The sequence below is a fragment of the Phyllostomus hastatus genome, unplaced genomic scaffold, assembly GCF_019186645.2.
Source record: "Phyllostomus hastatus isolate PE091 unplaced genomic scaffold, TTU_PhHast_1.1 phas_scaffold_12, whole genome shotgun sequence".
Classification (NCBI taxonomy): domain Eukaryota; kingdom Metazoa; phylum Chordata; class Mammalia; order Chiroptera; family Phyllostomidae; genus Phyllostomus; species Phyllostomus hastatus.
The window spans coordinates 1,817,074-1,843,547 of NW_025334007.1; the positions used below are offsets into that span (position 1 = coordinate 1,817,074).

The 26,474-nt window shown below is 35.8% G+C and overlaps 1 protein-coding gene across 4 annotated transcripts in view; it reads left to right on the plus strand.

Moving 5' to 3' along the window:
• Positions 1 to 26,474, plus strand: part of DMD (dystrophin) — a 1,939,942-nt gene that overhangs the window by 731,229 nt on the left and 1,182,239 nt on the right. For 2 of the 4 annotated variants that reach the window (XM_045855898.1, XM_045855897.1), the window contains exons 1-4: positions 11,659 to 11,831; positions 11,925 to 12,086; positions 23,745 to 23,855; positions 24,249 to 24,422. In XM_045855898.1, coding sequence (XP_045711854.1) covers positions 11,793 to 11,831; positions 11,925 to 12,086; positions 23,745 to 23,855; positions 24,249 to 24,422 — 486 coding nt within the window. In that variant the 5' untranslated portion in view covers positions 11,659 to 11,792. Of the gene's footprint in view, positions 1 to 11,658; positions 11,832 to 11,924; positions 12,087 to 23,744; positions 23,856 to 24,248; positions 24,423 to 26,474 lie in introns of those variants that run through there. The other 2 variants (XM_045855895.1, XM_045855896.1) reach the window with 1 other exon arrangement.

A 26,474-nucleotide genomic window follows, 5' to 3' on the forward strand; every position in this document is an offset into this window, starting at 1 on the left:
CCGAGTCATGAAACTCATCTTAAAAGTATCTGATAATACATCTGATGATACATCAGATGATGATTAGAAAATTTTTTATTTATTACTTGGCCATTTTCTCTCTCTCATGTTAACACCCATCAGAATTCATGATGAATGTCTCATAGTGTATGTACAACTTTGATTCTAAAACATCTGTAAATGTAACACCTAATGCTAATAAAAATTTCTAAGAGAGCTTCTGCTTGGGTTCATCAATGTTTTATGTATTTTACCAACTATGAAATCAATATTCACATATAGTCTTCTCACATTTTTATAACATTGTGAATATTACACTCATATCAATTATTTTAAAAAAATAAGGCCACAACTAAAAGACTTACTGACTAAAAGATCTTGTTATGTCAGCTACAACATGGAATGAATCTCAAAATAATTGTGCAGACTAACCAAGAAAGTTGGTCTCATTCAATAAAAATAACACTGGGTAGTAAATGGATTTAATGTAGCTCAATTATTTAACTGGCTTTGAATTTTTGACTACAGAAAATTAGAAATAAATGAAATCTGTTAGTAGTTCAGTCAGAAAACTACATAGATTAAACTTTGTTAAAACTTGTATTTTTTTCTTTTGATATTTTTTATGGTCCAGTTACAGTTGTCCCCATTTTCCCCCATTACTTTCCCCTGCCCTACCCAGCCCACACCTCCCCCATTCAATCTGCCCCACCCCCATTGTCTGTGTCCATGGGTCCTTTACACAGGTTCCTTGACTTGACTCTGTTATGCCCTGTTATACCCCTCTGCACCCCTCTGGTTACTGTCAGTTTGTTCATGTCCATGTTTCTGGTTCTATTTTGCTCACTCGCTTGTTTGGTTGATTAGGTTCCACTTACAGGTGAGATCATATGGTATTTGTCTTTCACCACCTGGCTTATCTCACTTAGCATAATGCTCTCCAGTTCCATCCATGCTGTTGCAAAGGGTAGGAGCTCCTTCTTTCTTTCTGCTGTGTAGTATTCCATTGTGTAAATGTACCACAGTTTTTTGATCTGCTCATTTACTGATGGCCATTTGTTTGTATGATAGCTTATGGTATAAGGTCTTTCACATGCCCATTTCATAGATGTGGAAAGGGTATTAAAAGGCACAAAGCTAGTAGGCAATTGAGCATTTAGACCCAATTTTCCTTGTGTTTGAGCTTGGGCACATGACCATTTGACCACAATTCCTGCTATGTCAGTGAACCTTTCCTTATATTAAAATCAAAGGCTGTCTGCCCTGGCCGGTGTGACTCAGTTGGTTGGGTTCGATTCTCGGTTGGGGCGCTTACCTAGGTTGCAGGTTCAATACCAGATTGGGCTGCTTACAGAAGGAAACCAACTGATGTTTCTCTCACACATTGATGTCTCTCTCTCTCTCAGTCTCTCCTTCCTCTCTCTCTAAAAGCAAATGAGAAAATGTTGTCAGGTGAGGATTAATAAAATAAATAAAATGCCTACATGCATATTGTATGCCTTATGATTCTGTCAATATCTACATCTTAGAAAATATAAATATAAAATGCCTATATAAAAATATAAAATGCCTACATGCATATTGTATGCCTTATGATTCTGTCAATACCTACATCTTAGAAAATATAAATATAAAATGCCTATATAAAAATATAAAATGCCTACATGCATATTGTATGCCTTATGATTCTGTCAATACCTACATCTTAGAAAATATAAATATAAAATGCCTATATAAAAATATAAAATGCCTACATGCATATTGTATGCCTTATGATTCTGTCAATACCTACATCTTAGAAAATATAAATATAAAATGCCTATATAAAAATATAAAATGCCTACATGCATATTGTATGCCTTACGATTCTGTCAATACCTACATCTTAGAAAATATAAATCTATAATAAAATCTATACATACATACATGAAAAATAAATTGAAGGCTGCCTGATAAGAAGCGAATATTAAAATTAACCAGTGCCCCGATTTTGATCTTTCAGTATAAGATTAAAAGTATTACAGATGACTAAAAGAAAACATCATAAAATCTTCAATATTAAAAATCACACGTTTCACACATTTCATAGTCCAAAGCCTTCACCAGTTCTTTTGATTGGCGATTATTTCATCTTTCTTGTGTTTCTGTCTTTTTCATGGTCATCTATAAGTTCTTTCACCTGACATTAAATACCAGACAGAATAAAAGGGAAGAGGAAAAATCTAAATTGGTTAATTCTGTTTCATTGGAGACTTTAATGATCGGTACCTTGAGGGACCTATTAATTTTTCCAGGTAATTATGACTTTGAGTTGTTCACTCAGTGGCCTGGCCTACCTCAGCATAAAACACTGATTGAAGGAAAATCATAAAGTAATCCAGGAAAAGAAGAGAGGGTATATTAGTCATGAGGTCAAAATTTCATTAGAAAGTCATTTGTCTAATAAAATAATATACTTACGATTCTGTCAATACCTACATCTTAGAAAATATAAATCTATAGTAAAATTAATAGTAATAACTGCTGTGTATTGAATACATTTTCTGTTAGCACTTGTGCTAGAAAATTATAAACAGTATAAAACTTAAGGCTCACATTAGTTTTATGAGGTGGGTTTGATTAACTTACTTCACAGATGATAAAATGAGGCCGACTTCCATTGTCGGGGTGAGGCAGTGGAAGTATTCAGAAATGCCCTCTGCAGAAAAGCAGAATGCCGGGAGGTTTACTCTCTTTTAAGGAAGTATGAGTAAACCTTTGAAAGTCAGGACCAAAAAAAAAAAAAAAAAAAAGAAGGATGAAACTGAGGCTATAGAGGTAATAACGGAACTATGAGCAGTGACCCATGCAGTACCCTGCGGTTAAAAGCTAATACCAGCAACCCAGATTTTGCACAAATTAAGCCATTTGGTTGAAGCAAAACCTGAACCTCAGGCTCAAGCAAACTTGAGGAGCTGAAGTAAAATTCTACATATGATGGCCAGGGAAGAGGCAATATATCTGCAGAGGGCAGCAGTATAAAACTGTGTCCATCTGTCTCCTGGCTCTAAGTATAAAAGTAATAGTAAAAATAATTATAGTCGTCTCTTCTGAAAATTTGTAAGTAAAGGCCTATTTTGGGGCACATCTCTATTTGAGTGTATTACCAATTAAGGTCAAGGAATCCCCTAGATAAGAGATGAAGTTATAGTATATGCGAGCTGGTAGCACCCTAGCACTAGAAAAATGCAGTGCAAATTTAGAAAGCAAAATCCCCTCAGTATTCTCACAGATTAAATTCAGTCAAATTTGAGCTCGCGATAAAGGAATCTCCACAAGCAGAAGAAGACAAGTTGTCATGAAGTGAAGGTATCATGTACAACACTTAGCAATTTAGACCAACTCGTCTACCACTTCAGGTACTAAAATTGCTAGTTGACTTAGTGTAAAATAAATAGGTAAACTATTGAAGAAGTAAAAGATCCTTAAAATTGAATAAAGAATAATGAATAAAATACTAAACATTGGTGAGGGAGATTGGACAAAGATCCAAGTAAAACTACCAAAATTATCAATCTAAAAATTAAAACAATGGATGTTTGATGTATATTAAAGATTTGAAGAAAACCTAGTTAAGAGAAAATTGAAATACAATGTGCTACCAGAAGCTAAGAAGGAAGGTGAAAAAAGCTGAGTGGGAAGGCAAAAGATATCAGGGTAGATTATGAATGTTTAATTTATGTCTAATGGGAGGTCGTGAAGAAGAGAATAAAGAACATGGTTCAGTAGGAATACATGAAGGATACTGAAGAGAAATTTCCAGAGGCAGTTGCAGAATTCAGTTAACCAGGAAGCACAGTATGTAACATGAACAATAAATAAATAGAAATCTGTTCTTAGACATATCATAGTGAAACTGCAGAATTCCAAAGACAAAGATAAATCAGCAACCAGAGAAGTAAGACAGATAACCTATGAAGGAATGAATGAAATTTAGACTGACATTAGAGTTCTTAACTACCACACACGAATCAGAAGGAAAAAAAAAGGGGGTAGTATATTCAGGCTGTTGAGAAAAACATTGCTATCAGCCTAGAATTGAACACCTAGCAAAATTACTTACTAAGAACAGTGGGAAGTTTAGATGCTTTCAGAGAAAGGGAAACTGGGATTTTACCCCAGCAGACCCTTTCTAAAAGAAAGGAAGTCATTCCAAAAAGAAAGAAGGTCTGCAATGCCCTCCCTGATAAGAACAGAACTGCCATGGCTGGTGTGGCTCAGTGAACTGAGCACTGGCATGCAAACCACAGGATTGCTGGTTCAATTCCCAGTCAGGGCACATACCTTGGTTTCAGGCCAGGTCTCCAGTAGGGGGCACATGAGAGGCAACCACACATTGATGTTTCTCTCCCTCTCTTTCTCCCTTCCTTCCCCTCTGTCTCAAAATAAAATAAATAAAATCTTAACAAAAAAAGAGAACAGATCCAAGAGAGATGATTCTTTCAGCCCTTTGAGGATCCAGCAAGAAGGAAGCCATTTGCAAACCAGACACCAAATCTGTGCACACTTTGATCTTGGACATTTCAGCCTCCAGAACTGTGCAAAAGAAATGTGTGCTGTATCAGCCACTTACTATTTGGTATTCTGTTATGGCATCCCAAGCTGATTCAGAGAGGCTGAAGAATATAAGACTTTTTTTTTTTTTACCAAAATTGGACAAAAGTCATACAAGAGGGTAAGTCCCATGACAATTTTACTCACAAACATATAAGGAAAAATTCTAAAGACAAATTTTGGCAAACTGGATTCAGTTGTATATAGAATGATTTTTACACTTGAACACTGTCTTTTCTTCTACACCCACTCCTTTTGTTCTTTTATGGAGTGTCATTCCTTTAAGTATCCTTTACACACTAATGATTCTCAAAATATCAGTACTATTTCTAGTACAGACCAGAGGAAGAACCAATTTCACAATGCTAAACCTGGATCTATTCAGTAATTTGAAGAGAAAAACTGAGAGCCCCTGATGCCCAGCAGCTAGTAAGTAAGCAAACAAGCAATATTTTATTACATAATTGGATAAAAACAAAGGTTCGTGCAACATGCTAAGAAGTCAAAGTGCACCCTTTGCACACTTACCATTCCATAGGATTTCTGTCGTTCTTGCATCCTCCCCGAGGGGGTCCGTGGCAGAGACACCTGAGGCCAATCTCTACGTGAGACTTGCACCCACTTGGTTCTCCACAATCACATCTCAGGCATCAAAATTCTCTTTTCCTCTTCCGCCCCCCTTTGCCCCCTACTGAAAACCAAATGAAGTAAAACAATAACACCCTCATAAAAGAAGAAACAAACAAAATTTCTTACATTTCTACTTCTGAACCCCACAGCTATTGGAAGAAAGTGTTTTGTTTGTTTGTTTTTAATGGTCTTATGCTCTTGCAGTGTTGTGAATTAACGGTCTCTGAACTATTTCTTTATGTAAGTAAACGTTTTTTGTAATCTCTGCATATACCTTTTTAATTTGTGGAGTGTGTGACTGAGGAGGGAGCAGCAGTCAGTGTAGGATGGGAAATTTTGGACAGAAGCACCCTTCTGGTACTCTTTAACTTAAACGATGCAGGCTTTCTTTTTCTTTCTTCGGCTAAAAAAAAAAAACATTTTATCCTTGCATTCTACTCAATTTTTTCCTGGTTTGGTGGCAGTCTTCCTGTAAATGATAGTATGATTATAGTTTAATGCTTCAATATATTATGTGCTTAAATAAGTGTTTGCTGCTGGCTAGAAAGCTTAACCGTGAGGGAACTGTATCTTTATCATAATTTTCTCATGCCCTGGCTGGTGTGGCTCAGTGGATTGAGTGCTGACCTGTGAACCAAAGGGTCGCTGGTTCAATTCCCAGTCAGGGCACATGCCTGGGTTGCAGGCCGGGTCCCCAGTTGTGGGTGTATGTGAGGCAACCACACATTGATGTCTCTCTTTCTTTCTTCTTCCCTTCCCTTCCCCCTCCCTTCCCCTCTGTCTAAAAATAAATAAATAAATCTTTAAAAGAAGTTTAAAAAATAATTCTTTCAGAAAGTACTATTTTAATAGTGAAAGTAACCACATTCCTAATGAGCTTACCTATCACCACTTCAATGAGACAAAAATTATTAAAATTAATAAATACAGTTACAATGTATAGTTCCATTAATGAATGATGATCTGTAAAAAGTTATTGGGATAATTTGTCTAAATGTTTCTCTGTTTTTAAGCCTGCATTGTATTTTAAATACATTTATGAGGGGGCGCCCCAAAACTCAAATTTATTTATAAAAATTGTATATTTATTCTTACATGTTAAAACATCATTTACCTTCAAAGTACTCTCCTTTTGATGCAATGCACCTATTGAGACTTCTTTCTACTTCTCAAAAATTTTTGAACTCATCAATTTTGATGTCTTTTCATGCTTCTGCCAAATTTTGTTTCACCTCTCCCATATTGGCAAAACATTTCTCTTTGAGGACTTTTTTCATCCATGGATACAGAAAGTAAGTTGCTGGGGGTGAGATCAGGTGAATTGGGAGGGTGGGGCACGGAGTCATGCCATTTTTGGTCAGAAACCGGTGGGCACTCAGCCTCGTGTGGGCAGGTGCATTCGTAAATCACCCATCGCAAAATGGGCACACGCACTGAAAGAGTCTTCAGAAAAATTCACTGAAGCTGAACACAGCTTCTCATACAACGCCAGCTGGTACCCTGAAGCAGATGGGTTCCTAGAATAGTCACCTAGCAGGGGAAGCCTGTACTACATGGGGCCCACCCTCCAGAAGGTAATTATGGATATTTTGGGTCCCCCTTTATACTTGGGTTCAAATTTTCAGTTTTTATTTCACATGCAAAATGTATTCTCTCAGAACAAATAAAAATATTCTTTCACAGTTTCTTAGGCATGCCGCACTCTGACTTACATGTTTGTAATATTGAAGTACATGAGTTAATAATTTATTTAAAATATAAGAATATGACAGACAATTCACTGTGAAGACAACTTTCCATTGCCAACAAAAATCATTAAACTTTTAATTTTATATTGCAGAGTACTTGAGGAAGTGATGTCTTTTCATGTATATTGATTTTTTTAACTTAATTTTCTTTCAGTTTTTTTTTTTTTTGAAAACCAAGTTTAAATTTTTGTCATTATGTGTTTTCTTGGTAACTGTTACTAGGATTGCATTTTCTACATTGAAATTTTATTGTTGATCTCCAGTCTTTTAATGTCTTTCTAACTCTCCTCACATTCGCTGTTTCTGTCTAGCTGTATGATTCCTCTTATTACTGAGCAGATTAGCTAAATGCATGAAATAACACTTTAAAGCAACAGTTGATCAGTGCTCTGGGACAACAACAAAATTTTAATTATGGTTCAGGATTTCTTACTAACTTCATTCAATGGGGGCACAGGTCAAGTGGGCAGAGAGTCCCAGAAAATCCAGAGGCCTAGCATCCCATCCGAGTCTGTCTAATAAGATGCTTGGAAATAGAAGGCAGCTTATGCCATGACTAATTCAAAGAATTCTGCATGCTTAGATTGACATTGGGTCTTTTCACTCACTGAGATAATCAAAGAATCTGTGTAAACCAGTCTCTTTTGTTGACCACCAGGCCGGGCAAAGAGCCAACCCACCTAAGGTCAACTCCGCCATCATCTCTTAGGCCATTTCATTCCTTTCAACCCACAGAAATCTCATGGATGGAAAAGATGGATTTCTAAAACTAAGTCTGAGGCCAGATCAGTTCTTCAGCATTTTGCCATATTATATCCTATTCAATTGTATTAAAATTCTACAGATGTGCACAAAAGGGGAGACTGTTTTTGCCTTTAGCCAGATAAAGGACCAAATTTAAACAGTGCCTAAGTAGCCAATTTCTGCATACTGTGATTGGAAGGTCTCTCCAGCCACCTGTCACAATGGTGAAATTTTATTATGAAACATCCATTTCTCTGGAGAAACTCTCGGTAGGCTTTAGGCATTTTCTTCTACAATACAGAGAGCTCTGATTATAGCCGTGAGCAGTGTTATCTGAGTTAGTATGTGATGTAACTTCTACTTGAAGTTTTGACAGAAAAAATAGGAAACTGTATTTGATTTAGAGTACAGGGCAATGCCTTGGTCACCGATTTGGGCAGAATATTTTAATAGAAATAGTTTGTTCCAAATAATGCTCTATCCTATTCTGATAACTCTAATACTTAAAAAAAATCCAAGGTCTGTTATACATCTCTGAGTAGTGGTGATCTTTTTTATTCCCCTGCCAATTTCTTGTGCGCTTATTTTTTGTCTTTGACTACTTCCACCCTTCTTTGTTTTCTCATTAAAAAGCCTTGTTATACTATTCATCCAGTCATAAAAGTATTGGCCTTTATTCTGGGACTTGGTGTCAAGGAATGAAAAAGACAGCTATAGTCTCTGTCTTCATTAGAACTTACAGGCTAAAAGAGAGAAAGACAATTGATGGAAAATTGCAATACAGTATGATACATGCTAAGACAGAAATACAAGGTGCATGAAGGCGCGTAGGCTGTCAGGGACAGCCACCTGGGTTGGGGGGAGATGTCCGCATTTCCAAGGTAAGCCTCAGAGGATAAATGTATATTAGCTAAGAAAAAAAGTTGGGGGTGGGATTGTTCTAGGAAAGCGGAACCACATGTTTAAATAAAGGCCAACTATCAAGAGGGCTGTAATATGTACTGGGAAATGAAAAAGGAAATTTCTATAGAGCTAGTGCAAGGAGTAGGAGATGCCAGCAGGGATTCTGAAGGGATTTGAAAGCCATATTATGGGTATGGCTTTTATACTAAAGAAAAAATGACACACTAGAAGATTTTCAGCAGAGAGCCATAATTTCCTTTCAGAAGGAACACATCGTAGCTGCTTTGCAGATGGGCAATGACAGTGTGGGATGCCGGCCAAGAGGCGTATCAGATTGGAGGCAAGATATGGTGATGGCTTTAACCAGAGTGAAGACAGTGGGGAGAGGCAGAAAGGAAAGATGCAAGAAGTATTAGGAGGCAGAAGAAACAACTGGTGGTTTATTGACTGATTAATTGGAAAGTGGTGACGGCTAGGATAGAGGAGGAGGAAATATCTAGAATTATGTCTACTAGAGGCAACGATTAATTATAAATCACTGAAATAGGCAAAATGCAGGGAAAGGACAAAGCCAAGGTAGGGAAGTAGCAAAGAAATCAGAAGGGGGACACAATGGGACTGTATTTAGATGAGTCGCGAAGTTTTGGGTGGCTGTGGGACATCCTAGTGGAGAAGTCGAGCAGGGCCATCGATGTGCACGTTTGGAGGGCAAGGGGGAAATCTGGCCTGGAGATGCAGAGTTGAGAGTTGTCGGCTTATGAGGTGTCATTGAAACTAAGGGAATGGGTAGCATGCAAAGAAGGGAAAGCCTAGGCAACATGCTAGGCTTTATGGGACGGGTATAAACACTGGGAATGCCCTCTGCGCTCAGGCAGCATCATGAGACTTCGGCTCCTTTTGCCCTTGGCCCAGACGCCTTTAGCCTAGTTCATATTTGAGTAACACTGTGTTCCATGTAGGCTTTATTAAAAAAGAATGACATTGCCAACATCTCTTAAGAGCCAGCATTTCTATTCTTTATGTAATTTCTAACATTTTTTACTTGAGGTAGCATTGGTTTATAGCATTATATAAGTTTCAGGTGTGCAGCATTATAATTGGACATCTATATATACTACAATTTGCTCACCACCAAAAGCCTAGTTTCCAACCGTGACCATACGATTAACCCCCCTTTACCCACTTCACCCTTTGCCCTCTCATAACCACCAGTCTGTGGTCTGCCTCTGTGAGTTTTTTGTTGTTTTGTTTGTCCATCTGTCTGTTTCTGTTTTTGTTTTTTATATCCCACATATAAGTGAAATCATACAGTATTTCTCATTTTTCATGTGACTTGTTTTACACGCCATAATACCATGTGTTGCAAATAGTGGGACTTAACAGTTTTTGTGGCTGAGTATACCTAACCACATCTTTATCCATCCATTCATCAATGGACACATTTATTGTTTCCATATTTTGGCTACTGTAAATAGTCCTGCAGTAAACATAAGTATACATCTATCTTTCTGAGTTGGTGTTTTTATATTCTTCAGATATATACCCGGAAATGGAATTTCTGGATCATGTGGTAGTTGTGTTTTTTACTAGAGGAATCTCCATCCTGTTTTCCATAGTGCCTGTACAATGTACATTCCCACCAGCCATGTACAAGGGTTCCTTTTTCCCCATATCCTCACCAGTACTGTTCTTATGTTTTTGGATAATTGCCATTCTAACAGGTGTCGTTTTGATTTGCATTTCCCCGTAATTAGTGATATTGAACACCTTTTCATGTGCCTGTTGGCCAGCTGTATGTCTTCTTTGGAAAAATATCTATTCAGATTTCCTGCTCATTTTTTAATCATTTCTTTTTGTTGTTGTCATTGAGATGTATGAGTTCTTTATAGACAGGCGTCCGGAACAAATAATGCCCTTTTTATTATAAAATCAGAAGCATGCCATTCTGAAACATAACAGTATCACGCTCAAGCACGCCATATGACATTTCAGGTGAAATGTTCTACACCCATATTATTATCCTACCAACCACACTCAAGCAGGTGCTACTTCCACTGGACCCTGTACTTTTGGATATTAACTCCTTACCAGCTGTATGATTTGCGTGTGTCTTTTCTCATTCGGTAGGTTGCCTTTTCATTCTGTTGCTGTTTTCCTCTGCTGTGCAGAAGATTTTTAATTAGTTGTAGTCCCATTTGTTTATTTTTCTCTCATTTCCCTTGTTGTTGGAGTTGAATCCACAGAACATCGCTGAGACTGATAACAAGGGGCTTACTCCTTGTTTTCTTCTTAAGTATTTTAAGTGTCAGGTTCACGTTCAAGTTTTTAATCCATTTTGAGTAAATGCTTGCATATGGTCTAATAGCCTCTATGGAACATGAAAAGCAGGATCATTTTTCAAACCCCAGTCATGGTCTGTGGGAAGGATAGTTCTCTTGTACCAGGTAATCATGACTATATATTTTATAATAAGAAGCAATACTTTGATAGGATGCAATCTTAAAGGAATTCTCCCACAGTTGCCTGTCCCTGTCCTTAATCTCATGCCTACTTTTTAAAAGGTGAACATATCCTTGAAGGGAGACTCTGATCTGTTCAGCATGCTATTTATAATTGAAAAGTGTTAGATTATTCTAATCATACTTATAATAACAATCAAGATTAATTGCAGCTATATTAGGGTTACTTATTATTTGTTCTACTTCAGCAGTAACACAAATCCAATTGTACAAGCAATTTCCATAATCCAACTTGTGAAAAAAAGTAGGGGGAAAAAAAAGACCATGCAAAACCAGTTGAAATAGTATGCAGAATGAATCTTGAACCAGATGGTTATCTAACATTCCCTTTTTGAAAAGGAGCTGATTCTGAACAGATTGTATATGGGTCTCACTGGTGGAAGTGGATTATCTATCTTGAATTGGATTGTGATGACGATGACCCTATTCTAAGTAAACCAAATCTCTTCAACTACATAATGAGATCAGCAGGAACATTCAGCCTGAGAACGACAGATTGCAATGACTGAGATGATTTCACTAATGTTTTTTTCCAGCCTCGTTCCTCGATGGACATAATCCTGTGCTTTCGTCCTGAAAGGACTCCTGATCCTGTAGCTCTGTGTGCTGTCCCTTTTTCCTTGTTCTCTATTTGTAGCTTTAGAAGGAGAGCTGAATGAGTGGCAGGAAGCTGCGAAATCTGTCTTACAAAAAGGTGATGGTGGAAGAATCTATATTTCCTTGGCAGCACGACTGCAGGAAAATAGCGAGTAAACACTGAACCGCTTCCTCCTTATTCCCTCTTTAGGCCGTGAGAAGGCAAAAGTTGCTTGAACAGAGTATCCAGTCTGCCCAGGAGATTGAAAAATCCTTGCACTCCATTCAAGAGTCCCTCTCCTCCATCGACAAGCAGTTGACAGCCTATATCACCGACAAAGTGGACGCGTCTCAAATGCCTCAGGAAGCCCAGGCAAGTTGACAGGGAGTGCGCTTCTGTTCTTTGGGTTTTTATCTTTGGAACAAGTTACTGCTGAATGTTGAGCTTAAATTGTATTCAGTTAGCTGTGCAGAGGGTTACTCGATGGAGTGATTTCACTATGTGGAGGAAAGGGAGAAAAAGAGCTCTAGATTAGAACTAAGATTTATTTTTGAAAGTATGTAGTAGAGGAATCTGACATAGAGCCGCCTAAGAGACAGGGGCACTAAAACACTGAAGGATTCTCTTCACCCGTATTTTTGAACTAGTATGCTTAAGACATGGAAAACCAGAGGAATTCAAATTCTAAAGAAAATATTTCTGGTGATCCTATTCAAAATGCAGCATCAAACATTTTACCAGCAACTCATCTTTGTTATATCAGAATCACAAGTGATATATAATCTTCATATTATACATTTAATGAGTTGCAAGTAGTTAAAAAGAACTTAAGAGATGCACATTTGCATTTCATTACTAATCATACTATATTTACTTGCACTCGCACACATTCAGCCTTCTTCAATTGAATTATGAAATGTGTTTAAAAGTTTTGCTACAATGAGAGTTAAAACAGTAATGAAAATAAATCTATGTCGACTGTATACTAAGTAAATTTAGCCTGTGTCTAAACTAACTTGCACCTTGGGAAGTATTTTAAAAATTCTGTACTTCTATTTTAAATAACATGTAAATGTACATGAAGTATCATAGGTATTATTTATTTAAATGTCTTTAGGACTTTCTGATAGCAAGGTACTTGATCTGCTTTTCAAATCATATGTGCACACGCATGTTATGAGCTCTCTAACCAAGGATAACTCAGACCAATATACTCTGATGCAAGGGGCATTCGAAGGTTATCTCCCCATCCCATATCGGGTAAAGGTTGAGTAAAATATTGGATTTATAGCTAATGGTTACAATGCAATTGCAGTGTAGTGAATCCCAGTTAAATTGGTACCCAGAACATTGGTGCACGCGAGAGCATAGGTTGCTTTTCCATACTGTCTAAGTCTGACCAAGAAAATCCCTGAGATTATGGGGCAGAGCACAGAAAATTCTGATGGACTTAACAAGTCCAGAGCAGAAGGTTTCCTCACTGACCATTGCAATCGACAGCGAAGTAAGTGAGGTTGAGGGCAATTCCTGATGACAGAACCCTCGCGAGAGTTTTTCACTGGGATCACACATGTGAACGCCCTAGTCAATAGGAGATAATAGGAAGCACATGTGAGAGTTCAAACCTCCTCAGTAGAGGCAGCTCTTCAAACTCACAGAAAGACCAGTCAAGTTTTCTAGCATTGACTCTTCCTAAGACTTTCCCAAGTTGAGTTACATAGAGCATTTTATAGGAAAAAAGCGTGATAGGGATGAGAACTTGTGACTGCTAAGAACTACGTAACTATAAAGTAAAGGCAAAGTAGAACTGCTTATTTTTTAACTTTAATCAAACATTCCTCCAAATTCATGCATTTTTCAGTTATCAAGCATTCACTTTTGAAATAGAGTTGAAGAAAACTCTGTAGAGTATAAATAATAAATATTAACATTACAAGCCTGTTATAAAATATTTAGAGTTACTTTTTGAGGCTGGAAGAATAAAACTATGAGTAACAAATCTGAGATAGGCAAAACCTGTTATTGTTTGAGAAAAAGAAATGAGAGCTTTTAGGGAAAAAAATCTTTAGTTGAAAAGATTGTGGCGTGGGACCTTGAATGTTTTCTTTCACTTAGATATGCATATAGGATTCTATAAACATGAACATAACCTACTAATTACTTTATGATAACATAATATAAACGTTGTATTTGTTTTTTTAAAATAAAAAGGCTATAGTAAAAGTATTAACTGTAGAAGTCCAAAATACTTGCCAATAAAGACACACTGGTAAGTTAACAAATTTCCAGTCTACTTGAAGAAAGAGATCAAGTACGAACAAGCGCGAATCCATTTTTTGTGCATTTCTGGTTGCACCGGCGTTTTTTAGATAATTCTTGATTTTGAATTCCCCAAATAGTAGCATGTAATGTTGGAAAATGCAAAGCCCCTGAAAGCTATTGAAACATTCTTCTCCATGATTTTATTTTAAGATGACAGCAACTGAATTGTTATCTGGAACAGCCTTATCAAGTACTCAGATTTACTTCAAGGATTGAATTTCCTGAAGTCAATTTGAAATACCCTTGAAAGAAACAAATAGAGAGTAAAGAGGTTTTCCGGATAAAAAGAACTTAAGCATGGTGTGTCAGATAAAGAACCCACAAAGAATTCCACCAAAATGGCGTCTTTCTAAGTATAAATAATGCAGGGTAATTGTAATCCTTTGCATTATTAAAAAAAACAATGTGTTTCTTTAAATTTTCATAAAAACGCATTGCCCGTTAAAAGATTAGCTTTCCCTTTTCACAAATGTAATACTTGTTTTAGTATATCCCTGAGTAGCAGGACAGAATGAATGGCATTACCGTATTTGGTCACCTTAACACAGATGTGCTCGGATTTCCTGTCACAAACGGGCCACATAGATTTGTGGAGGTCTGACTCCACCGTGTGGTGTACTGGCAATTGTGCTCCTCAATTTATATTTGTTAATAGAGCCTTCTTTTTCTGCCTTTTGAGCTTCTCAAGTGTAAAAAAATTCTCAGTATTAAGGAAATGCATGCTTCATGTATAACTTTGTGACAGATATACTCTTATTATATATAAAAGAAGTTGTATTTCAAGATACTTTCTTGCATACCATTTGCATTTTTCAACTCGAGGGCAGGAATGAGCTTCCCGCTGCCTCAGGATGTTGATTGATCAGTTACCTGTTATGATTAGAGAACTGGGTCTTTTGATTCTAAATTGGATTAAAAATATTTCATTTTTTTATTTAGCGATATGAGCTCACAGGAGTAAAGCTTAACTTTTTAGACAATAAAACTGCATACTGCAAGGGCATGAGAACATGTGTTCAACAGACTATTTCTTTTTCTTTTTTAGATTTTATTATTTTTAGAGAGTGGGGAAGGGAGGGAGAAAGAGAAGGAGAGAAACATTGATCAGTGGCCCCTCATATGCTCCCAACTGGGGACCTGGCTGCAACCCAGGCATGTGCCCTGAGCAGGAATTGAAGCGGCGACCTTTTGGCTTGCAGGATGACTCTCAGCCCACTGAGCTCCACCAGTCAGGGCAGAGTATTTTATTTCAAAAAATACTTAAACCAGAATCTTAGATGATGTGACTGCAGCATCAACTGCTCGTGCCAGCCCATGTAGAGAGATTTTTTTATTAAAGTACAAAATTAAGATGATATCTTATTGATCTAAATAGCAGAAAGTAAATGAGGAAAACTCTTCTAATATAGAAATCTATCTTCTAGATAGTGAAATCACAAACTTAAGGGCTATTTCAAAAATGGTATGATTAAAATATAAAACCTATGAGTGTGTCTTTGAAATGATTTTACAGAATAAAATTATCAAATTGTGTAACTGCAGAGAAACACATGGCATGAATGTAGTTGTTTATTCCCTAATTTTCCTGAAGAACATACAAAAATGCAGAGATTTAATTTTAGTATCTGTGGTCTATAAAAACAAGTACCTAGGGCATACCCCAGGCCAATCACGTGAAAGTCTCTGGGTAGACTCAGTCATCAGAATTTTCAGAACCTCCCCCCAGTTATTCTATTGTGTAGCCAAGGTTGAGAGCAACTCTGCAGGATACGTTACTGGTCATGGCTGCATTTCTCCAGCACTTGATTTCACAACACAGTTCTCACTACTCCTTGATAAAGATTTCCAACTATAACTGTGTCAAGGTTCCAGTGGGTGGGGAGTCAGGGTGGAAATCTAACCACTGGTCACTTTCTCTCCTTTTTAACTGTCCCATTACTCTTAGGAGAAATAAGTAAATGTAGAAAACATAGCTGAGAACTCCTGCATGAACATATTACCGTATTTTTCAGACTATAAGATGCACCTTCCCACCCACCCCCAAATTTGGGAGGAATAATGGTGGTTAATGCTGCTGTTGAGTTCTGTTTGCATTTATATTGGTAAAATATTATGTTGTTATTACATGTTTTACCACATTTTTTGCTTCAATTTTTTTCCCCTATTTTCTCCTCTAAAACCTAGGTGCATCTTATGATCTGAAAAATAAGGTAATTGGACAAGTAGAATTTTCAGTGTAGCTCTTTGAGGATGATCTCAGCTTGGTTTTCTTTTTTCTCTTTACCCCCACCCCCAATTCCACATACGATAACATGCCGGTTAGCTCGGATGTGCCTCTAAATCATTGAAGGGGCCCTCATAACTATGTCTAAATAGATACTTAAATGTCTTTAAGTCTTCAAATTATGAAGATATATTCATCTGCACTTGTTTCCTTGTCCAGCAATTTCATGTTTGCAATCTCCATCATGTAGGAATGATCCCATATGTGTGGGTACGTGTTGAAAAGCTCCATAGTATTATGTGTGGATGATGCACATGTTATAGATGAAACCATAACCCTGTTCCTCAGATAACCACAAGAAGCAGGGGCGTTGCCTAGCAGTGACTGCAGTAGCTAAACTATTCTTTTTCTTTTGTCTGGCCGATTTCCGATTCCGTCTTTTGCAACCTCACGTCCCACATAGTAGATTCCTATACATGAATAACAGGAAAAAACTGAACAATTTAGGAAGCAAACCGATTATCATCAAAAAGACATCTTAATCAACATAGGGACGTGTTCCTTGTATTTTCTGTACCATTAACACTGTGGCCAAACCTGAGTATCACATAGAAAAGAGGGATCTTCTTTTTACTAGAGAAAGCTATTTGTTTAAACCGATTGCATTAGCTAAAGATCAGAACAATTGATAAGTGAGGTCTTCCTTTGTTTTTGGAAGCTAAACTTTATAACTTACTTTAAATATATTGAGCCACATTTAAATTTAAGCATTCCAAATGATCTAAATCAATGGCTTAAAAAATAAAGACTTAAAATGTAGATTTTGGTCTATTACATTAAGCTTATGATTTCATTATGGAATAAAAAAGACTTTTAGAGTGTAAATAGGCATATTTGATTGCCAAATGACTCAGAACAGTCTAACTTTACAGCCTACCTCACTGATTTATGAACTAGACAGTGTAAGCCCACATAGGGAATTTGTTCAGGATTTATTTGATAATGAAATCATTTAACCACAGAAGAAGAAAATGCACAACTATTACAGAGATTTGGGTTCCAATAGGAAACCCCCTAGAGTCATAGCAGAAATACGTTCTTTTACCCAGCAATGTAGATACAATGGCGGACACAATGCAGTTCATTTTAAGTCTGTTCCTCCTTTGAAGTGCTACCTCTGTGTGTTACTACACAGAACTGATTACTCCCCTATTTAGAGTGCCTATTATTGTTATTTTGACATGGTTAGTAGTGTAGGAGGTAATGACAAGCAAGAGTTGCAGAAGTTGCAAAAGATTATACACATGCCACAAGCCATTGACTGTACCTGGAAACGCTGCTCACAGGATGTGTAGCGATAGAGAAATGGACGTCTTTCTTCTTATAAACTCAGAGGTGTACTTCTCAAGTCTACCATTACATGACAGCATGCCATTGTGAAAAATTTCTCTATGAACCTTAAATATAAAAGGGAAACTAGAAGCATCATACTAGGGTCCCAGTGAAGACTCTTGCAGTATTGGGAATATTTGATGTGATTTAGATTCAACCCATTTTCCTTGTTTTCTGTCATATAAATGAATATTTGTTCCAGAAAACTGACAGAGAAGTTATGAATCTCAAATGCACACCCAGATAACCCTTGCCATAGCATGCCCTATTTTATTTCATGGATTATTTATTTTTATTTTTATTTTTTTTAGCATTTGTGACTATCCAAAGCATTCCCTATTTATGTTTTCATAACCTGGTTGTTGTTTTCCTTGCCAGCCGCCACTCCCTATGCACAAAGGGTAGGCAGCCGGAGAGCAGGATCGTCCCGCAGGTCCCCAGCAACTATCTGGTGAATTCACTCGATTCTATAAAGATCTAGTCCCCAAAGATGTGCCAGACAAGTGTCCTAGGAGCTGTTAGGGAGAAATTTTAATATTTTCATTTTAAAGGACACTATTAGTAGAGGATTTTTCAAAGAATATATTTGAGGAATGTTGTTAAATAACCTGGAATCAACTTAAGTGGCAGTTGTTTATCAATGACCACGATGATGTCCACTGTAAGAGCATACATTGGCAACAAAATGTTTCGGTGTCTCGTATCCGAATACTTTGAATGGATTTCATTTCTAAAGTATTTTTACTGAGGCTGAGACTTCAACTCAGATTTTCCTTCTCCATTTTGATAATTAGCTCTCTACCAAGCAAAAATGAACCTACAGCTAATATAGTTCCCCCGTATTTCTATGCATGTATCCAGATTCCCCCTAAAGTTTTGTCTCTTCACTTATCTAATTTGAAAAGTAACCATAATTTGCTTGAAAATGCATATTTACAATATAATGAGCTATTGTATTATCATCACTATCATTATCGCTATTGTAACTAAGAATAACACCATGTCTCAGGTTTATTATAAGGAATAATAATTTTGCACAATGTTTACTTTTTCATTTTTAGAAGATTTTTTCATCAACTTTACTTCCCAAATTTTACATGTTGTATTAGTCTGCTGAAGATTTATGGCCAACCTTTTATATTTTCCAAGCTTAAAAGGTTAACCCAAACTTAATACACCATAGAAACTTGTTTTTGCAGAAATGTGTTCATATACCTCACATACCACAGAACTCATATGCCAAGGAACAGTATTTTGGAAAGACTGAAATAAAATGTTTCCTTCATGTCACTCCCGTGCCCAGAATGAATGAATATGGCCGTCAGTCAATTTCTTAAAGTTCCTAAAATACCGCTCCACAAAAGTACTTACAATTAGTTGAACTAAATCAATAGGTACATTTATTTTTGTGATATCAAAATGCTTTCCATTGCATGAATTTACGTGTGTATACACAAATCACATATATATAATAAATGTGTATATTTTTACACACACATTTAACTTAATAAATACATTCTGAGGGTTCCAATAGGCCTCATAAACCTGAAATCACCTGTTATCAAGTCGTTAAATATATGACAAGCTGGTTGACCTGATAACTATTTCTGATAAAAGTCAAGACTCTTCCATCTCAAAAACCTTAATTTTAATTTAATGTGCTTTCTACATCATCTAATCAACTTATAGGGCTTTTTTTTTACAAACAGTAATAAAAAGCTGTGCAAATTTCTTCTTAACTTTTTTTACTCATTGTATTATTGCAAAGTATAATCTGAAACTTTTAAAAATCATCTGCCCATGAGCATAGTTACATTTTTTCATGTTTTCCATATTTTAAAAGTACAAATTATCCATGATCCTTTAGTTCATTTTCTTATATTCATTTTGTGAGTATGTGTTATATATGGACATTTCCTCTTCTCAGAGATACAATTTCAAAATTGCTAATGTTTAAAAATGACTAACAGTGTTACATTTCTCTATTAATAGTCTCAATATGACATCTTGTAATATTTTTCTCTTGAAACATGTGAGTTATTTTCTCTGGAATCATTTTATTTGACATCACAAAAGCTCCAATAATTATTTTGTATAAAGTTTCCTTTATTCCATTAAATACTTTAGACAGCTACAGCTTAATTTTGCTTGCCACTTTCTGTCATTAATTTGATACATGAGAATGTTCTGATGAGGTAAATCCTGAGAAACAGCCCTGCTCTTGGCTCCGTTCATTGTAAAGTGCTGTATTGGAAATGTCATTAATGTTTGATTGGTCTTTAGTTCTGTAATTTGCCCTTTACCATTTTTAATAGAAAAAATAGGTTATTTCTATTTCCATTGTTAATAAGTAGTGCTAGTTATGAACATAATTACTGTTTTGTCACATGTCTTTTTTGGTAATGACCTGGTAATTTAATTTGCTTTATATTTTTTCCACTTTCATGAAAAAAAAAATAACAACAGCAGCAAAAAGCTAGTGATCCTGGAAGATACTGGAGTGAGAACTCCTATTAGAGCACCTGTGGCTATTCAGATCAGCAGTGTCTGATTTGCGTGTTCCTCTCATTTTATTTCTGCTGCAAATTACTGATTTTCTATGAAGCCAAGCTGATAAGTTTAAATCAGTTGTTTGATTTCTTCAGATGCATCCTGGTAGATTTCTGTTTTATGGTGAGAATAGAACTTGTGCAGTGTTTATTTAGGTCTTTAGCAGATCTTACATTGGGAAGCCAAGTAAGGAGATCATTTTCCTTTGAATTAAATCAGCTGTTCTCAATGTTTTCTTCTACAATATAATTTTGTTTTAATTTTCTGATTATAATGTCAAAGATGATATAGTGTTTGTCTTTTTTTATTAGAGGAATTTATAAATAAGAGACTTTCATTTGGCCTACAAGTTTCTATAACACTCTGTTATTTAAACAGATCATTAATTTCACAGGAAGTCTGCCCTAAAGTGATAAGCATTTTTAATTACGTTTCCAGAATAATAATAATGTGATAAAATTAAATAAAAGTAAGTGCTAAACAATATCCTAAATACTAATTTAAAATGATTTATCAGTTGAAAGTACGAATTGCAGAATTAATTTATAACAGTGCTAGCTGAATATAAGGGTGATGAATGATATATACCTTCCCAAAGTAGAATTGGTTGGAATTATATATTAATTTTTATCTTATAACTTTAATAGTGAATTCAGATTGTTGTTCCTGAACATAGTCATTAAGTATAATTCAAAGTATAAAGGATAATTTGAGTAGAGAACTTCATCTCTCTTGGACAGCACAGTATATATTAATATATAAAATATTCTGAGGAGCTCTATAGTACAGATACATATTTGCCTTTACATTCTAAAATCTAGTTAGCCACTGGGCTCTTTTCATGCATAATTTATAAATTTTGATCTCTAATAATATGGGAACAGTACTATCAATATGAGAATTTTTCTAGAAACGCTTCCTCTAAATTATGCTGCAATCTCAGTTTTATATACCGTTCAACCATCATTTATGTTCCGTTTTAATGATTTTGGTAGTGGTGACCCTTTAATAGTACAGATATGCATGCCCTCGGCAGTCTGTCTGTTTGCTGTAACTGGGAACATTAGAGAGTCCATGTAATGCTTTGCATTGAATTTCAAATTGCCAGACTTCCCTCTCATAAGATAGGCGGTTCTTCTCACCCTCTGGCAACAGATAAAAAAGTTCAGTTTTTGCTTGCATTTTTATAAGTCATGGTTGTTTCTATTGTTTATGGCTCACTTGTACAAATGTGGACTTTTGTCATCAAAAGGCCTGTGTTGCTGTGATCACATAAGTTATCTTGGCAGCTTGGAGGGGGCTGGTCTTTATAGAAAAGAAAAGAAAAACTATCAAAATTGAAAACTGAAACTTACATGCTGAGTTATAGTAGAGTTTTGGCAAGTGAGGGGCCCTGAACTTAGGGCACAATAACGTCTCATGAATTCCTCCTTTAAAAAGTAATTCTCGCTCTACCCGCACTCAGTCTTTCTTTCCATTAAACTGAGTATGAACACTCTGCACGCTCCAAAGCCAGTCTTTGCTAGCAGGGTTCACCCTGGAATGAGATCCCATTTTTTCTATTCTCTACCCCTCCAAAACCCCTTCGCACTCACATGCAATTCAAATCATGCCAATTTCTTAAAATTTTGCCAGATTCTATAGTAGAAATGAATTTCCCTTCTCTTTTATCACAGAACATGAGGTTTTCTATTACACATTTGTGCTTGGTAATTTAATTATATCTGTATGTTATATATCCCTAGAACAAAAGTATCTTAAGAATAAGGACACTAATTTCATTCTCACTATGTGGAATTAAGTAGTAGATGCAAAACTTGTTTCCTGAATTGAATTAATAAACTACTATTAATATGCGAAGCATATTACATGTCTGTTTTGTCTAATAAATGACCATTTGGGGGTGCTTTTATGTCTTAATCATAATTTAAGAGGTAATAGAATTGTTTCAAGGGCATGGAGTTTGTTATTTTCTGGGTATGTTACCTTGGACAAGTCAATGTTTCTGCCCTCATTTGTAATGAGGACGATAAATATTTAGTTTGAACAGGTGATTAAATGAATTTACGTAAACTGTCAGTTGGTTGTTTCTCTTGTCTTCCTTGTAGACTGTTCTTCTCTTTCTTTACCACTCTCATTCTTCTCCATGTCCCTTACATTCCTGTGTTCCCCATGGTTCTTTCCCAGCCTTCCTGCTAATGTTTGAGTACCCTAAAATAAATACCAATTGCACAAGTGCACACTGCTTTTTTGAAAAACACGCATACACATCCATATACGTAGCTACATAAGGAGTGATTCATACAAGACAAAATCACTTCGAAGTATTACTGAGTTTATAGTAGCATTTTCTCATTATGAATTTCCTTAGTTATCAAGTATTAGTCACAAAACTGTTATTGTCTGTGATTCTCATCCATTTTAAACTTTATCTTTATATTGGAAATATTGGGAACTTCTCATTGACGACACACGGTTATTTAAGTACCTCGTTTCCAACTGAGTTTCTAGTTCTGTTTCTTCCAATGCGCTTTCATTCTCTGTGTATTATGTCAGGTCTCCTAAACTCTTCATACTGTTCAGTGCCTCGGCCCAGCACCTTATATTCACTCAATTAGGGATGCTTTTGTTTTTACAATGTCCCATCTCCTTGCATATTCATTAAACTGTGTAGGACACTTAGATTCAAAGTAAGAAAATTGAATTAACTAAAGCAGAAACAAAAATGAGAGTGGAGAGTTTGTCTAAGAATACAGAGGTGTCTTGTGGAAACCAAGGGCAAGGGTGCAATTTTGACTCAAGAAAGAAATGAATGAATCTCCTGTTTCACTGTCTGCACACCATAGGATTTGACCCACTCCTAAAACTGGCTCAGAATTAAGTCAGGCACAGACATACTTTTGAATAGAACTTGATCAAAATTGTCTTTACTCAATAGAGAAAATATAGACATATTTCTAGTTATTTAAAGTTCAAAAATCAGTCTCTGCAAGAAGCTAGTAAGTACCTATCAGACAAAAAGCAAGGCCAGTTGAGGCATTTAACTTCCCTTTCTGATTTCCATAGTTGCCCTGAAATGTAACTGAAACATGGCACAGAATGACTGAGTGGAGATCATGATTGGGGAAACTGCCCCCATGAAATCTCATTATACCTTACCCTGTCACAGTTAGATTTTTTATAAAGGTTAATATTTTGTATTTGGTCACATACGAGTGTTAATTTAAAGATAAGAGAATATCATTTTTACATATTACATACAAATAGGTATTTCTTTCTGAAACTTATATCTGGAATAGCTTGCTCATTATCACTGACACTTAAGAGGATAATTTATTTTTTGCAACAACCCCGTTAGGAGAGACATAAGTCATTTGATTTCTGATAACTTTCTGTTAAGTACAAAAAACTATTATCATCTTGAGAAGCTATATTGTAACAATGTTTTAAGAGAGCTTCTGAATTCTCTCTTCTTGGAAAGCTAATTGTTTGTTGCAGTAACTTGCAGAGCATTCTGATTAATAATGTTGTCCTCCCAACAGAAAATCCAATCGGATTTGACAAGTCATGAGATCAGTTTAGAAGAAATGAAGAAACACAACCAGGGAAAGGAGGCTGCCCAAAGGGTACTATCCCAAATTGACGTGGCACAGGTACTTAATATTAGAAAAACTAAGGAACTTGTTTTGGTTTGGTGTTAAAACATAGTAGCAAAATTTGGATTGAGGGCATTATTTGAAAATGACAATATTATATATAAATGATACAGACTTCTTTGGGTTGCACATTGCAAGGATAAAATAGGTCAATAAATTACCTTTTATTATAAGAGTTGGTGAATTCTTCTCCCAAATGCACATATTTTTGTGCTGGACAAATGGAAAAAAGGAACTGGTTTGTTTTTTTTTACATTTATTCTTGTTTGTAATGATGAATAATGTTAATAAAATGAATAACAATGAGTAATTTGAATAAAAATGAACATATGAGTGATCATTGTTTGGAAGGCAGAATTAAATCGCTATTTTCTTCCATGGTCTTTACAGAAAAAATTGCAAGATGTTTCCCTGAAGTTTCGGTTATTCCAGAAACCAGCCAACTTTGAGCAGCGTCTGCAGGAAAGTAAGATGATTTTAGATGAAGTGAAGATGCACTTGCCTGCATTGGAAACCAAGAGCATTGAACAGGAAGTAGTACAGTCACAGTTAAATCACTGTGTGGTATGTATTTCTGGTGACAAGTATGCAGCTGGCCTCGACTTTCCTTATTAAGAAGTGTTTCATGATCCTCTTTTATAACAGAAATTTATTTTCAAAATCGTATGAAATTATATGATTTTGAGATTAAGAACAAACAGCACAGGTGTATTGAGACACAACAACTTTTACTGAAGTAGTAGCCACTTAATATGTCTTCTATGAGTGTCTTTTGAGTCTATAATTCTCTAAGGACTGTCCAGAATGTAAAGGGACATCTTTGTTATTTAATTCTTATGGCACTTGGAATATATTTTTAAATGGAAATCCTGAAAAAGAAATACAGTATGTTCTCACTTAACATCATTGATGGGTTCTATCATTTTAAGTAAACGAAAATGTAACGAAACCAAGTTTACCATAGGCTCATTCACATATGCAAGAGTTAAGTTGCTATGGCATCTCATCGATATTATAACGAAATGACATTGAATGAAATGACTTTCTTCGAGGACCTGCTGTATATTAGTCTGGAAACAGGAACAACAATAATAGTTGCAATGAGAAAAAAACACGTCAGGTATGAGTACCAAGTAAGCTTTTAATGATGCACACAAATTACCCCTAGTTCTCAAGGCCAATGAAAGAAGTTAAAGACAAAAGCTGGTGAAGGGTGAAATCAGGATTTCCATTCAGGGGATCTTACTCCAAAAGCTGATACCTTTCCAATAAATGCCAGTGCTGGATATATATTGAAGTGTCAGCACACAACAAAAACAGAATAAGAAGGTATCAAAGGGATAATTACCCTGTAGTGTAAATCTTCACTGGCCTTTGGGATTTTGAGTAGTGTCCTTTTTTGCAATTATTGGAAATTCAGCAGGTCAGAGGACTCCTGTGGCAACATAAAACTGAATGATGAGAGCATCTGCTAGAGTAATGCAAGCAGCATTGTAACTCTCTGCGTTCTATGGACTGTTACAGTAGAAATCACATAAAATAAAAACACCAAATGTTATTAGTTACTATTAAAGGGAAAAGTGTTTATCCATTGAGTACTTTATGTTTTAAGTATTGTTCTGCATCCACTTCATAGTGTAAAAGAAATAGACACCCACAGTGCATTTCAGTCATACCATTATGAATGGGAAAGTACATTTTAGCAAAAAAATGTATATATTGCAAAAAATTGCGAAGTGTTTTTATTTAATAACATTTTTTCATAATACAGACTGCATTTGACTGCCATAATTATTATAAATAGTCTTAATCCCCAAAAGAAATTTTGAATATAATGATAATATAGTTATTAGCTGACATTAGATATGTAGTGTTAGGCATACATGGGAACATCTGTCATCTTAAATTTTGCAAAAAGAATGAAAGGCAAAATGACCCAAGTGTACTGCCATTATGACTAAATCTATTCGCAAAGGGAGAGCTGCTTACTTTCCTCTAGGAACAAGTCTCTAACAGTACCTTATAACATCTGTCCGGCAGTAAAGCCCGCATGCTTGTGCCCAGCTGTGCCTGTCCCAGGCTCAGTGCGAAGAGCCCAGGGTGCTTGCTCAATTTATTTCTGGGTCTGGTTTAAACGCCAGGACCCATTCAAGTAGCCCTGCTATGGAAGATATTTTTTCTTTACAATTTTTATGTTTTTTCACCACTTAAGATGCCCTATTGCACATACTATAATCATGGCTTTTGGCTTCAAGAAATTTTTATTCTATTAAATAATGCCTCACTGACATCAATAAACAGAGTGTTTTCCTAAAATGGAAATAAATATTTTCTCTGCCTATTGAATGACATGATGCTAATGAATAATACTACTTTGAATGAACTTTCATCATAAAGGTAAATTGTTAAAATGTTTTTAAACTTGAGGAAATCATTTGAAATCATCTGATCCCAAAATTCAGAGTAGATTCCCAGCATGACAATTGACGATTGGAATGTTTCTAAATACCTGGATATGTTTATAATTTCCAAGAAATAAAATGAGGTAAAAAAGTTAAATCATCTGGAAAGCTCAGTCAGAACTCACAATTATTGATAAGGATATTTATATCAAAC